The sequence below is a fragment of the Magallana gigas genome, chromosome 1 (assembly GCF_963853765.1).
Source record: "Magallana gigas chromosome 1, xbMagGiga1.1, whole genome shotgun sequence".
In the NCBI taxonomy this organism is placed as follows: Eukaryota; Metazoa; Mollusca; class Bivalvia; order Ostreida; family Ostreidae; genus Magallana; species Magallana gigas.
Window position 1 is genome coordinate 61,855,066 of NC_088853.1, and position 16,080 is coordinate 61,871,145.

The 16,080-nt window shown below is 34.1% G+C and overlaps 1 protein-coding gene across 1 annotated transcript; it reads left to right on the forward strand.

Moving 5' to 3' along the window:
- The first annotated feature begins 358 nt into the window (after nucleotides 1-358).
- On the forward strand, nucleotides 359-1,588 carry LOC136276135 (DNA ligase 1-like). Its single transcript, XM_066087204.1, has one exon. The coding sequence runs from the start codon at nucleotides 359-361 to the stop codon at nucleotides 1,586-1,588; it is 1,230 nt and encodes a 409-aa protein (XP_065943276.1).
- Nucleotides 1,589-16,080: the final 14,492 nt, after the last annotated feature.

Here is a 16,080-nt window from a genome sequence, read left to right on the forward strand (position 1 = left end):
CTCTTTCAATTCTTTTAATTGTTGTTGAATTCTTCTTCTTTTGTGCCTTAAAAGAAGCAATTGATTTTTTAAAATACTTTCTTTTACATTCATCCCACTCATCTCCTTTTCTCCTGATAAACAGAAATGATCAATTCTTAGAAAGCCTATGGTATATATCTTCTATAACAGATTAATTGGTAAAAAGGAAAAACCAATGACGTCATTGGAAAAACCAAAACTCTATTCCCCATTTGACGTCATTGGAAAAACCCAAAGCTCTTACTCCCTAGTGGAAATCCCCATGACGTCATTGGAATTTCCAGAAATAAGGTCATAAAAGAGAGCATCTACCAACGGTCAGGCATTCACAATCGAAATGGCTTCAGGCGATGAAGACACAAAAATGGACGTCACAGAAGAAAAAGCAGAGAGCATTCCGCCAAAAGAGGTTAGCAACGATTTAAAAAATTTTGAAAATACCTGCTGGGAGAACTACCGATTAAAACAAAACGACCTATGGGATCAGTACGTAGAAGCAGCATGGAAAGTGTACCAAGAAAAATACGCAGAAAAAGCAAAACAAACGCACGAAGAATTGCAGGAAAAACTAAAGGATGAATACAGAAAAAAGGGATACAATGTCAGAAGTGTGGGACCCCCAATACCATTTGAGGACTACAAAAAAGACATGAGAAAACTCGGATACAAATTGGTACACACCTGCAAACATGACAAAAATAGATGGCAGAGAATTGAATTGAGTCCAGAAGAAAGAGAAGCAGACAAAAAAGAAGAAGAAATGGAGGCAGCTCAAAAAGCAGAGGAAATAGAAGAAGCTCTAAAAGCAGAAGAAATGGAAATAGCTAGAAAAGCAGAAGAAATCAAAGCTGCTAGATTTCCAACTCGCCCATGTTCAAACCCTCCCAAGCCAATAGGATTCTCCAAGCCATTAGGATTCACTACACTAATGCCTCAAAACGACAGTGGATTCTTTCCCTTCAAAATCGGAGAATTACCTAAACGTCCGAAATACTCCATTCCCACTCCATGGGGAGAATGGGAAACAGGAAAAGAAAGAGTGGAACGTCTAAAAAAGGAAAAAAAGGAAGACGAAAATTTCAATAAACAACTGAATATCCAATTTCGTAGAAGAGTAAGAGACAACCCTCATATCAATTTCTCAACCGACAACTTTGGAAGTGGGAAACACATCAAATCCATAGATGAAAAAGTAAAAGACCTGCTTGAGGATCCACATTATCCAGAGGCCAAATTCAACAGTCTGAAATGCGAGACACTCTTAGTATCCAATGAACTAGACGATACGAGAAAAGAACTGGAAGACACCAAAAAAGAACTGGAGGACAGCAAAAAGAAACTGACTGAATTGTCTGAATTTAAAGAACAAGGTAAAATGATACTTGAAGGATACAAAAAAGAACTAGAAGACATCAGTAAAGAACTAGAGGACATCAAAAAAGAAATTCAGAAAGCCAAAGAAGAGGAAGAAAAAAAAAGAAGAAAAAGAAAACCTGAAATCAAAAATGAAAGAATTTCTGTCAAATATCAAACTAGATCCAGCAGAATACATCGTTCCATTATTTGAAAAACCACCGGGAAACAGAATGGATTGGATGAAATCAGATGCCAGTAGAGCAACATGGAGCTTCTACATCAAACCAGAAAAGGCCAAAAATGACAAATTCAAGGCCATGAGACTTCTGCTATCAGAATACTGTCACAAATTCTGCTTAGTGGAAAACGGAGTAACTCATAACATCAACGGAGAATTCCAATTAAAAAAACCAATGAACATCAAGGGACTAACAGACCTACTTGGGCCCAACATCTATATCAACGGGGGCCCTAAAGAACTAGACACTGAAAATTGGTCTATGGCTGCAAAATTCGACCAGAAAGACTACTTCAACATCTCTTTCACAGATGAAACAAAAGGAACCATTTCAAAATTCAACATTGGTAATAAACCCAAACCTGTGGTGTGTAGACTGAAGCAAAGATCAAAAGCCACAGCTGGAGAAATGTCATCTGATAAACCCAAAAAAGAGGAAGAAAAACCCCAAACAGAGGAAGAAAAACCCCAAACAGAGGAAGAAAAACCCCAAACAGAGGTAAAAATGGAAGAAGATGAAGCTGAAATTCACATGGAAGAAAATGAAGAGGAAGTGATATCTGAATTTCATATCAAATGACTAGTTATTATCATCAAATTCCTGTATTTTCTTGTCATAGGACTCCTAGTATTCATTCATATCATTTGTGCTTTACCATTCTTGTTATTTATCATTGTTCATCTTCTCTTCACCAATTTCACATTGTTTTTCTTTTCTTCTCCATGATTTTCCTCATTAGGCTCAAACAATCAGGGATGTTCAATAGTTCTTGATATTTGTTGTTTGTTGTTTGTCATTTTGAATTTCAAGTAAGATTCCCATTGCTGTTGTTTGTTTGTTGTTGTTTATCCTCAATAAAACTATTTTTAACCTTTATGACGTCATTTTTCGATTTGACCTTTGACCCCCCTATATAGACGGATGTAAAGTGCACTCATTTGACCCCCCTATCTAGACGCCTTATACTACTGATATTATCGAAAAAGTATCAATAACTGATATTGGGAAAAAAACCTTCCCATTACCAAGAATACTGGAATGGTTATGAGCGGTATTTTTTCTGATGTTGAAAAAGTGATTTAGAAAGAGTTATCTCGCTTTGCTCAATGAACGTAGCGCATTAATAATCTAGGCATACCACGTTTTCTATTTCAGAGAGGAATACTTACTTTTTTGTGATTTTTTTTTAAATATTGTTTTAGAAATTAAAAGTTTATTTACTTTTAAAGATGTGAAGTTATCTTTCTTTGACATTGCATTATTTTTAACGTTTTATTTCTAATAGGCAACTGATTATACCAAGGCGTTTAAAGAATTTTTAAATACAAAATAGATACGATTTTACCCGACATTTTCAATCAAAAAAGGGAAATGGGATGTCTAAAAGCCCTTACTTTTTGTTAAAGACAAAAAAAGTTCTAGTTTTTATTGCTATTCCTATGAAACCATAAAAGTTTTCAAATATCAAAATATATTTACATTTAACTTTTTAGCTCTGTTTTTTTACATTTATAATGGAAGATATCAAGAAGTCACTTAATTACTTAGAGACAATTAAGCTTCAGATACTTGGGGGGGGGGGCTTCACAAACTAGAACAAGGCAATAAAAATGAAGGGAAACATGATATAAAAAAAAAGTTGCTAGAAAATACAAGGCAAACTGCAAATCAATGCAAATTAAATTAGAATCTGTATAAAAATAGATGAAGTCTTAAAATATGAGAATGAAAAATTCAAGGAGGAAAATCAACAAGTCTGAAAAAAATTAAACTAGAAGAATTACTAACACTGAAAGAGGGAAAAACATAAAAAAAAGTTGACTTTAACAAGGTCCAGACTATTATGACATCTTTCTTTTCAAATTGTTTGGAGGATGAACACTTTGCCAAAGATCTATCTATCACAGTGCAGATGAATCTGATGCTTGTGAGGCAAACGGCGGCGAAGATATTTTTCAAACCCCATCAAAGAAAGTCAGAAAAAAATTAAAATTAGCTATATGCAGTTCAATACACCTTTGACATAAGCTTACCACAGTATATTTTCTCTTTCTTTTATTAAAAAAAAAATTCAAAAACATTTTTTAAGAGAATAAATTTATAACAAAGCTATCTTATTGTCTATATTGAGTAGGTAGAATATATTTTAAACATTTGAAAATATACATTAGAATATTGTTCATATTGGATCTCTACAATTTATTTGTTCACTCACGTGTCTCAAAAGCTGGAGTGAGCATTTAAATAACCTTAATATAGAATTTCAATATTTTCTTGCTTACAAATTAATTTAAGTAAAAGTTACAATTGCTTTTTCATTTTTTTTTATGGAGGGGGGGGGGGTGTTATATTGCCAGAATTACACATGTTCAAAATACACGTATATTAGTTAATTGTTTACAGAGCGAACCTCACTTCAGACACAATTTATTCATTGCATGATATCATATTTATTTTTGTTTATAATACATGAAGTTCCACTGCTGTATTGATCAATCACATTTTTTCTTCCTTACTTTTTTAATATATATGTACATCAAGTACTTAGGAACATAATCATTATCAAATGTCTAAACACATCCTCACTCAAGAAATTTTATTATATTGTTCATTCACGTGTCTCAAAAGAGGTGGAGTGAACATTTAAATTTTTACAATTAAAAAAAAAAATTTTTACAGCCAATCTATTTTTAAATAAGCTGTAAATAATTAAACATACCAATATAGAATGGATATCTTATTTTTTGCTACTTAAAAGTAAAATTAAATGTTATTTATATAATATATACATTATCATCACATATAAAATGTACAATGTCATAATATTAAGGAAAAAACAACATAAAAACCCCCAAAAAACATTCGCTTGGTGAACCACATTCTATGTGTGTTAGAGGTTCAATTCCTCTCGAATGTATATTTTCTAACAACATAAAGAAATGTCCGGTAAGTGATAGAGAGATAATAGCAAACTACTGTAGGAGAGCCAATGACCATAATCAGTGTAGTACATGTACCTAAAAGGCTGCTATTGGCAAATAATGGGGTCTCTGTTTCTATTCAAACATTATACGGGTATTAGCTTAAAAAAGATGGTCAAAAAAGTTACTATTCTCTTTGCACAGTGAGCATAATGCTCATTTATTCAAATATTTCAGCTGTTAGTAATGTAGTTGACAACCTCCAGTGATGAACAAGAAGTTCACCGTACTGTAACCTACAGAAAACTATTACAAAAACAAAGAATTTGTATCAAAGTTACGCTGATTTATTTTCCACGATTTGGAAATCGTCGCGAACAAAGTAGAAATTGGATACACGCGGACAAAACCTGATCTACGGTATACCAGAAGCAAAATAAAATCTTTGTTTATTCATTGAAAGAATTGTATTCAATCTACCTGTACAAAGGTCACCATCAATTGTGAACTGTTCATGTGAAACTTAAAAAGATAGCTAAATGAAAGGACCACTCTATATAGCAATCAATTAGACCAAAAAATGTCTCATGAAATTAAAAAAAACCACCAAGATAACAAAAGTGGACAATAGCTGGATTTTTCATTGTAAAGATGAAAATGAAGTTTTCATTGTAAAGATAAAAATGAAGAACTATTGAAATGAATATTTAAAGACGCATCCGAGTGGGGATCATCAGCAGAATCTGATGATGAAGTTAGCGGTAGAAGGTTGCCAAGTCCCCAAACAGTTGGAAGGTCTCCAAGGATACCCCAGGGACGAGAACAATCTCCTTTTTAATAACGTCACAAAAAGCAAACAAAATCAAATGAATTAATAGCAAGTTATTATTTTTTGTGCATTTTTAGTTATTCTATAAATATGTTTGATATAAATCGTTTTCATACATCCCACTTTGAACATATCCAGAAAGAATAGCAACAAGATTTGAGTCTGAAGAAGGAGGATGACAGCACTTCTCTGGAGTTTGATGATACAGTTGATGGGAAAAGTCACAGCACAGCAACTGTTTCTGACTATCCAATGCCAACTGAAAGTGGATTTTAGTAGTAAAGTTATTGATTTGTTTCTGCTGATGATAAACGATGATACCAACACGTTTGTTAACCTAGTGGTTTGAATCAAACTTCATCAAATAATTGTTTTAAAATATTAAGGATATCATTAGAGTTATACCGCTGTTGGTTGAAATAAGAGACAACCTAAGGAATGGAATCCATGGACGGAAGGTGGAAAGAGGGTCAAGGAGAGAGGACATGCCCGCTGGGAGGATCGTGCCCCGGTTTTTTTTCCATTAGTTTAATTTTCCAGTAAAAGTTATTTTTCAAGCTGATATTTTTCTGTTCTATTTCGTTTGAAGTATACAAAAATAATTTCTTGTGGTAATCACCTTTGAGGTCTAAAATTGAAATTTCTATTTCATCACTCAAAACGTAAAAGCAGCTTTGTTTAAATGACATTAATTGTGAGCTCCCTATTTTGCCTATAACACGACCACCGACACTCATATTTTGGTTGACCAGGTTTATGCAGGTGTGCTTGTAACACATGTACTGTTTCTGAAACGTTTAAAAGTTTTTTCGTTGTATATCGTGGGTAGCACATGACCTATATATGGATGTATAAAATGGAACCAAAGTTTCGTGATACTTAGGATGACTTCGGTATTTCCATTTTGAGTTTTGCGCCTTGCCACCAAGAATGTGTGGAACAAAGAAAATTACACCTAAAGAAAAGGCCAACATTTGTTTCTTCTTTCAAAACGTTTTACCAGTGAAAACAATTCTGACGAACATCAACTATATTATTGCGCGTGTCCAATTAAAACAAGATATGATTCGCACGGTTGCTTGATTTGATGTAGGAAAACTCTCGTCGTTAATGGAGCCGGCAACGCAAGAACCCATTCTTAAACGCGGACGTGCAGATAGTACCAAGCCAATTAAAGCTGAACACTGCTCGTAAAAAGGCACCGTCACACAGGTACCTGTATATAAACCGTACGATTTCGTTACACTCGATTGCACATCTGAAACTCGTGGCCGACGTGTAGAGTTTCTTTCGTTTTCTTCAGATTTTTTAGCATTTAATTCTTTTATACGTGATAATTATGTTCGTAAATAATGCATTGACCAGTTTATTTGATGTTAGTACTCTACTGGTTTGAAAAAAATGCATAAAACTTGAAAAGTGCTTACAACTTGATAATTGACTGAGTAACACGGCGAGGCAAGATGTATACGTCCACACAGGTGAGACCTCTGCAAAGATATTCTTTGAACAGTAAGGAGGTCTGTGTCTTATATAGGGGTATAGGGAGAGCTGTGCTGAAAGAGAAATATGGCGGACAGTGCCTATTTACGAGCGGTGTTCGACTTTAATGCGTTTAAACCAGTTAATTGATTGAAATGATGGTTAATTATGCATAACTGTGCATAATTTTGTCTTATCAAAAATTGATCAACGGATGAATGGAAAACAATTTAGTCTACGCACGAGTACAACAAGGTATTTTTTTGTGTAGGTTTAGATTTTTTACTAATAATGCTCTGACATCACTGATAAACTTAGACAAATACTGACGTTAATACTGACGGTACTGATAAATTAGAGACGTACTGAAGAGTACTGATAGTACTGAACGTTTTATATTTGCTCTAACAGTACACAATGGAAATTCCACTACTGTGAATTAAAAAAGAATTATGGGAGAAGAGAGAATTTTTTTTAAAGATTAATACATTTTAATATCAGGCTATATTGGCCCAAGAACCATGAATTTCAAAATTCCTGGACATCATACCTATGCATTTAGGTTTTTTCCCTTACATGTGTTAAAGTAGAAAAGGAGAAATTTTATATATATGCTTTTTTGAAGATATTACCCCGCTTTGGCGCCCCGGGGGTGATAATGCCATTAATTTCACAATTTTGATTCCTCATTGGTAATCTCATTGGTATCCTCATTGGTAATCTAGTACCAATGATGTTTAAAATATATAAAACAAAAGACAGTACTCTTCTGATTTCTCGGTATTAAAGCCCAAAAATTCGAGTTTATTATTTTATTATAGTAGTATAGATGAAACCGCTTTGGTGCCCCAGGGGTTTTAATGCCATGAATTTCACAATTTTGAGTCATCTTACCATAGAAATGCTTTATGCCAGTCATCACTCTTTCCGTATTCTCCAGAGAAATAAAGAAGGTATGAAAATTCTGTTTTGGCACATGAATAGACAAATCTTGATTGATATCGAGTCATCAGTGTTATTTATTTGACAAGTCTTATGCCTTTTCATCCGTTGCAATGGCTGTCCCACCTCAGTCTTAAGTTGTGAAAAATCTAGTTAGTATAACCATTTATATAAATATATATTGGTCTCTTCCAAGTGTAACGCTAGAGGATGATATTCTTACCACCTAATTGGCATTTGAAGCAACATTGAGCCTTGAAAATGGACAAATTGTCAACTTGGAGTAATTTTGCACACAATTTCATATGATCTCAATATCTGCGTTGGTTAAGTATTCTGAAGAACTATTTAATAACTGAACTAAACTTTTATAATTTAAAAATGCTAAGGATCATGTCTTTGGAATAGACCAGATTTAATCTAGAGTGACTCGAGCTAAGGCCATTGCTGCCATCAATGAAGCAAGGGAGATGTGCCGGAGAGAAAAACAGAAAGAATATTTGAAGATTCCCAATGACAACGACAGTAAACCTGTAAGATAATATCGTATCTATACCCCTAAATTACGTACACATTTGTTTGTGATTAAAATACCCGTATATTGGCTGGAATTCACGTCAATTTTGTTATGGACATTTCAAACATAGTAACAAGCTAAATTATTAAAATCAGGGCTTATTTGTTCTCTATTAACATGGACCACATCATCTATCACTGTATCTGTGTACTCGTTGTGAACAAGATATCTGCGAGGCAATGCTCACAGTGATACCACCGCTCTAATGTGAATTTGCAATTTCTGTCGGACGAAGTCAAAAGATTTCAACCTCGACATTATCCTACTTGAATTGATAGATTGGACAAATTTCTATCGCATTCTTGTACAGCACGCTAGAGAACAACAGAATCGTTCAAGTAAGGCAGAAAAACGCGACTGACAAACTAGGAAGAAAATACTGCTCAGGGATCAAGTGACTTAACATTGTTTTTTGTTTTTGTTTTGATGGAGGCCCTATTGCTTGGTGCCTAATGGTGGCTTTATCCTGTTAGGTAGCAGAGAGCCCTATTGTTTGTAGCATTATAACTGTTTAAAGCTGAACACCGCTCGCAAATAGGCACCGTCACACAGGTACCTGATGTATAATCCCACGTTTAGTGTTCTTTTTGTTGTTTATTGAAAGTGCATATTATGTTTTTAAAAAAAGCATTGACCAGGTTATTAGATGTTAGTTCTCTCCTGTTTTAAAAAGAAAGTGCGTAAAACTTATTTTATAGCGACCGAGAAACATGGCGAGGCACGATGTACGCCCACACAGGTAAGACCTTTACAGCGAAATACTTTGAACAGTTACATGTAAAAGATCTGTGGCTTATATAGATGTTGTAGGGACAGCGGTGCTGAAAGAGAAATATGGCGGACAGTGCTATTTACGAGCGGTGTTTAGCTTTAATAGAATCCTAACATAGTTAGGCTGTTACTTAGTGTTTTATATAAAGTAATAATTATTGGTGTACAATGCTATTATACAAAAGGCGTTGTTCTTCATTGATCAATAAAGATCTCAAATCCGACGCATGTGTTATGGATAGAACAGAACCCAAGTATTTTGGTTAAAGTTTGACATAATCGTAAACAGTATTGACCCCTTCCCCAGTCTCGTTACATATTTAAGCGAGTTAAGACATCGTGAATGAGTTGTATTATTTATCAACAAGTGTATTCAGTAATTAATATGTATTAAACAGTTTGTGAAACTTTAGAGTATGTGACGACAAACTTGGGCACAAGCTGTTCAACTGTAACTAAGCACGAACTATCAAATCATTAGTGAATTTATAGAAGGTAGGCCATCCTTAAACTTATTCGCGAACAAGGGAAATTAGGTACTTTAATTTATTTAAGCTTTTAAGTTGATTTGTTTGTCATGAACGTGTGAACAGAAACTATTTTCGTACAATACATGCAATACATCAATAGCATGCTGGTTGAAATTATATATATACAATGTATTCGTAAGAATTTTAAAACTTTTCCCCATAGTGCCCCGACAATAAATTATTTCTCATACTGACACTTGGCAATAAAAACAGACACCGCAACCAAAAATTGCCAGTTATTTGGATTACTCGTAAGTCAAGAACTCGTATGTAAAAAAGGTGCGCCCGCTGAAATGTGGAGATTACTAACAATATTTTGTTAAAAATTAGATGTCCATTTTGTGGAGTTGATTCCAACTGCCAATGAAAATAGAAGCTTCATTTGATTTAAAATGAACCACTGCATTTCACTTTTTTCTACTAATGATGGTCAATTTTTTTTTTTTTTTTGCTATGAGAATTAAAAAATTGGTTTGTTCTTGCCCAAAACTTCTAGGAACCCGCGTCAATCGCTGAATTTATAAATAATCGGTAAAAATGTATCATCACCTTATTATAGTGTCTTCATAGGATCGTTTGCCATTTAAATTTGGACTAACTAGCATTGTTTGAAAGAGAATGAGGTTAATTTTCGATATATGTGCATATTAAAAAGTTTGTGTGTTTTGAAGCGATAAAGTTTCTGCTTTGCCGCGCGTAGTACCCAATCAGGAGATTCACGTGAACTGAATAACCATATTTTTAGAAGTATGCATGAAATTTTCCAACTAATCGTATTTAAGATTTTCCTTTAAGCCAGAAGTGAAATGTTTACTTAAGTCCTATTATTACAAACGGTATAATGCACCCACTTTTCTGCAATTTTGCAGGAAAAGTAATCGGTAATTGCTATATATTATCCTCAACAAACCAGCAATCAAAAACTGTATTCTTGAACTCTCTACTGAAGTTCAAAACTCAAGGTCAAATCTATAAATCTCGAGAATTGAATTGTTGAGCTTGAATAGTACTCCAGAAAGTCATGTCCCAAATTTTCCGGTATACCGAAAAATGTAAATGAAATTACTGGTTAGACATAATATATATTAGAGCATATCTATTTCATAAGAAAATTTTCTAAAGTTTATTTAATATATCTTTCGTTTGTGTACGACTTTGTTAAGGCATCCGCACTTTGAATTACAGTTAAATTTCATGGAGAAATGTCTAGACTTTTTTTGTAGTCAGAATATCAAGTGTAATGAAAATTTGACGAGAAGTGAAGAGAGAATCAACATACTCAAGTTTTAGTACTCACCTGATCCATCTACAGGCACTCTGAACTTTGTCATCATCAAAGCAACAAAATCAAGAAAAGGAGAGAAAATGCTTAATTTATGTTCCAAAAAAGATATCATTATTAAAAAAATGTTTTGTGATGTATTAGACAAGCTCTTTTGAGTAACATGGAGCCGGAGAGAATTATTATCCACTGTTATGTGTACTCCGTTTCAGAACTCGTCATAGATAGTACAAAGCTAACCGATGTTCTTCGTAGTCCCCTGTTGCAGAGCTGTTCCTGACCTAAAGGACCTTCTTTTCTTAGACTGATTTTTGTTGTAACACTTCGTATTCTGTTTTTAAATGAATGCAATGGCTAAGTTCTGATGGAGGAAGCATATGAGACATTGTATATGATAAATAACAGCCCATTTCATTTTAAAAGATCCTTAAAAAATAATTGAGTAAAAACATCTCCAGCTTATTCACGAGTTGAACACAATAAACATACTCTCTGATGCTGATCACAAACATCTTGTCATTCTTCCAACTAACGTCATACTGCTTGCCCCGCCATCTGTACGTGCGTTGTAAAGAGTTTGTGTAAAGAGGTGAAGGTATATAAATTCTGAAGGTTTTTAGTGGAATGTTCAAATGCCACTTAACATGGGACGTTCTGAATTCGTGCAGCGGTTTCTGCTACGAGTCAGGTCGTGCGTTTAACTATTCCATAAACTGGGAGCCAGTGCCACATACAGCTGGGATCACCGATCTTCTAGGGGGCGCAGCCACGCCCATCCCTGTCACAGCCGGGATCACATGAAGAGAACCGACTCCCACTTCATCTCTCAGGCAATTTTCAGTTATTCTCTCTTCGTGTTTAGGCATAGATGCAGTATATGGACAGATGTGAACGCTTCCTCCTTTTTGTGTTCATTATGTTCCCCTGGATGTAAGCACGACATGCAACTAAACTGGCCGTTAAATTGGTTACAATTTAAAATTTCACTTTTGGCTGGTAGATCAGCTGTTCCACAGATTAGAAAGCCTTTAGTGCAAATCTTCTCGTTCTCCACTTCATACTGAATTCCAACACTTACACGTACTAAAATTTTGAGAGATTTCATAAGCAGTTTTGTAAAAATACTCATAAATGGCTTTTGACTCACCAAACCAGAGTCCGAAAGGATCATATTTTCTTTCAAAAATCTGTTTAAATGAATGATCATTAATGACTAGATAGAGGGGCCAAAGGGAAAACTTTGAACTTTTGAAAACAGGAAGTATATCAGTGTTCCATGTAAATGATATATTTGTAGGGTTTTTGAAGATAAGGGACCTCCAAATTCAGAAAACCTTTCGTATACAGCACCACATATATGTCTTCAATTCCATTGAACTGCCTTTTTTCTGTTTTTTTCTTGATTGAATTAAATTCAAAATTCCAGGCCTCTTTATTATTTTCTTTAACTGTTGTTCCAAAGGTAATTCGATGAAATAGTCTTTGTTTTTAACTCCTAATTGTATTCCACATTTTAAAGAAAGGCAACTGGTGTCATTTTCTTTCACACTTGTCATGCACTGCTTCACTCGTGTAGAATGCATATTGCAAAATACTTTTGGAAAATGCATATTGCAAAATACTTTTTAAAGTATAGATGCTCTTTTAACCTGGATGTGAATGTAAGCAGTATAGACTAACAAAAGTTAGTGTATCTGCCAATTGAGCTCCACTGATAGTATGGCAAATAGCGTAAAGAAGAATTAAAAACATACTATGATGTACACTCATAAAATGACCTGGATACATTGGCCTGATTTTCCTCATCTTGTCCCATTAAAGGATCTTCATTACTGTACTCAATAACGTAAATTTCATTAACTGGAATCAAGTTTTCAAATGAAAAATCATCCCCTTCACAGATTTCTGTAACTACAGTTCTCCATTAATTCAGTAACAATTTCATAAAACTCTTTTCTTATGGCTGATTGTAGATTGGAACCACAGTCATCATGTTTTTCAGTCTGTGTTGAATTGAACACTTGAGTGAGAGTCTGTAGCTGGTAAAGAGACGGTTTCAGAACTTTCCAGTACATGAGGCTGTTGCTTTGTTGATTTTGGTTTTCTTGCATCACTTTTAGCATATGAAATGTGCCGAACTCTTCCAAGATTGTCAAGTTTCATTTGCTTTTTTGGTGTAGGGACTACAAAAAAAATTGATCCAAATATAACAACTACTAAATTTATCATTCTGACTGAAACTAGTGAACAAATGTGACTCTATCAATTTAACATGTACATTACTACATCTGTCACACTATTTTAATACACAGTTGTGTGTAGGAAAACTCTTGTTTTCAAAATCTTTCTTAAACACCAGTACTCTAAACTATTCTTAACTCAATTGAACATTTTTTCCCCGCCGCAACGCGGAGCGGGGACATAGAAATGCCGGGCGTCCGTCCGTGGGTCCGTGCGTCCGTGCGTCTGTCCGTCACACTTTTTTGTAAGCCCTCTCATGCCTACAAATTTTGACAGATTTTCATTAAATTTATACCAAATGTTCATACCACTATTGCCTTGGTCAAGTTCGAAAATCAGCGTTAGTCGATACTTTTTGTTGGCGTTATGGGACTTTGACCACAATCATGACTCCGTTTTATCCAAAAATTGACCTTGTCAGCGCTCTCATGCCTACAAATTTTGACGGATTTTCATTTAATTTATACCAAATGTTTATACCACTATTACCTTGGTCAAGTTCGAAAATCAGCGTTAGTCGATACTTTTTGTTGGGACTTTGACCACAATCATGACTCCGTTTTATCCAAAAATTGACCTTGTCAGCGCTCTCATGCCTACAAATTTTGACGGATTTTCATTAAATTTATACCAAATGTTTATACCACTATTACCTTGGTCAAGTTCGAAAATCAGCGTTAGTCGATACTTTTTGTTAGCGTTATGGGACTTTGACCACAATCATGACTCCGTTTTTTTTCCAAAAATTGACCTTGTAAGCGCGCTCATGCCTACAAATTTTGACGGATTTTCATTAAATTTATACCAAAGGTTTATACCACTAATACTTTGGTCAAGTTCCTAAATCAGCCTTGGTCGATAGACTCGATACTAGTATACTGCTTGACCGGCGGGGGACCCTGGAATTCTATTCTTGTTAACAATACAAGTTCACATCTGACATTTGTTCATTTTTAAGGATAAAAAATACAGGTATCTTAAATAAGAAAATGACCATAAATATTAGTTTGGACTAAAAGGAATTTATGATTATTGAAATATTAAGCAAAATGTGATAGAAGCAGAAATTTGGGACTGATAAAACATGTTTTACTCCTGTTTGGTATATGAAATGAACAAAGTACATGCAAAGCAGATCTCTGGAAAAAGCACCAGTATCTTTCAAACTGATCACTCAAGAAGACCTGTAAAATAATAAGTTTACAAGTATTTATTTCTTTCGATTTAACAATGAAAAACAAATGTCCCATTATATAGGCAATACACTTTGCAGGGCACCTTTAAATAACTCTATAATAAAATGCATAGCGTATTTAAATTATTTGAAACTTGTTAAAATGTAATTAAATAAAGGTGCTAGCACCTTTGCATGTTCAATAACAATCTCTGATGTAAAAATATTATCAATTTATAAGAAGAAAGTTACGGGTGATTAGCCTTATATCGTTAAATATTGTTCAGCATGAAACCGTCAGAACAGCAGTTTTCGTTTTTGTCAACAATCTGAAACGTGCTAGGGGGTAGCTATGTATCGGTAAGAACATACACACTTACAATGTTAAACTAGATAAATACATTTTTTTAAAAACCTGCAATGCAATAATTCCACTGCATTTGTTACCAAATTGTTAATAAATAATGGTCGTTGTGAAAAGTGACGCTGTGAAGGTAGCATTGTAAAACATCTATATTATTTCTGTTATTAAAGTCCTAAGCTTGAGTATACATTTGAATCCCTCTTTCAACATTAATCCAAGTGTTGGTATTTGCAATGTTTTCATTTAACTCGGCGAGACAACGGTCACTCGCTGTATTTGATATGTGATAGAAGCAGAAATTTTGTACTAATAAAACATGTTTTGCTCCTTTTTGGTGTATGAAATGAACATGCAAATCAGATCTTTGGAAAAGGCACCAGTATCTTTCAACTAATCACTCGGGAAGACCTGTAAAATAATAAGTTTACAAGTATTTCTTTCTTTCTTTTAAACAATGAAAAACAAATATATAGGCAATACACTTTGCAGGGTACCTTTAAATAACTCTATAATTAAATGCATAGAGTATTTAAATGATTTGAACCTTGTTAAATGTAATTGAATAGAGGTGCTAGCACCTTTGCATGTTCAATAACAATCTCTGATGTATAAATATGAACAATTTATAAGAAGAAAGTTACCTCTGGATTTTCATTTTCATTTGTAAGCAGTCTCTGTAAATCTTCATGGACAGCAGAATGGTTTTCCATGTGGATTATATTTGGGAATCTTGGGTAGGTACCAAATTGCTCTTTTCCTTTAATAACCATTTGTATTTGCTTGACTTTGATCCAACAATAAAGTGAACGACATCATCTTTGACCAAAATGACAAGCTCTTCTTAATATTTTGGATATCGATCTTATCAAATGATGGCAACATCAAAGTTGGTGCAGTGTTGGCATTATTATGGATCCGTCAACCCTTTGTTTAAAGAAACTACCGTCCAAAGTCTTCCATGAATGGTCCATATTCTTTATGTAGTAGATGTGGACATCGTCTGTCATTTCAATGAGTTTATACCTTCTCAAATATAAGATATGTTAAGCATTTGTTTCTCAATTTTCAAATTATTAAGGTATCTCACTACACCCAGACTGTTTTGATGACACAACGTCACAAGATTGCGATTTATATATTTTGTTAAACTGTTTACATCGTTCGATGCGGTTGTATATCGTCATAGCTCAGTGGCTAAAGTTTTGGACTTCTGAACCGCAGATCGTGAGTTCGAATGCGCCTGGAGATTTTGTTAATGATTACTGAATTAAATTTTCGAAAATATAATTTTTATCCAAATTTCAACATTTTTTGCCTATTTGACTTAAATACTTCTATCCACTATGATATT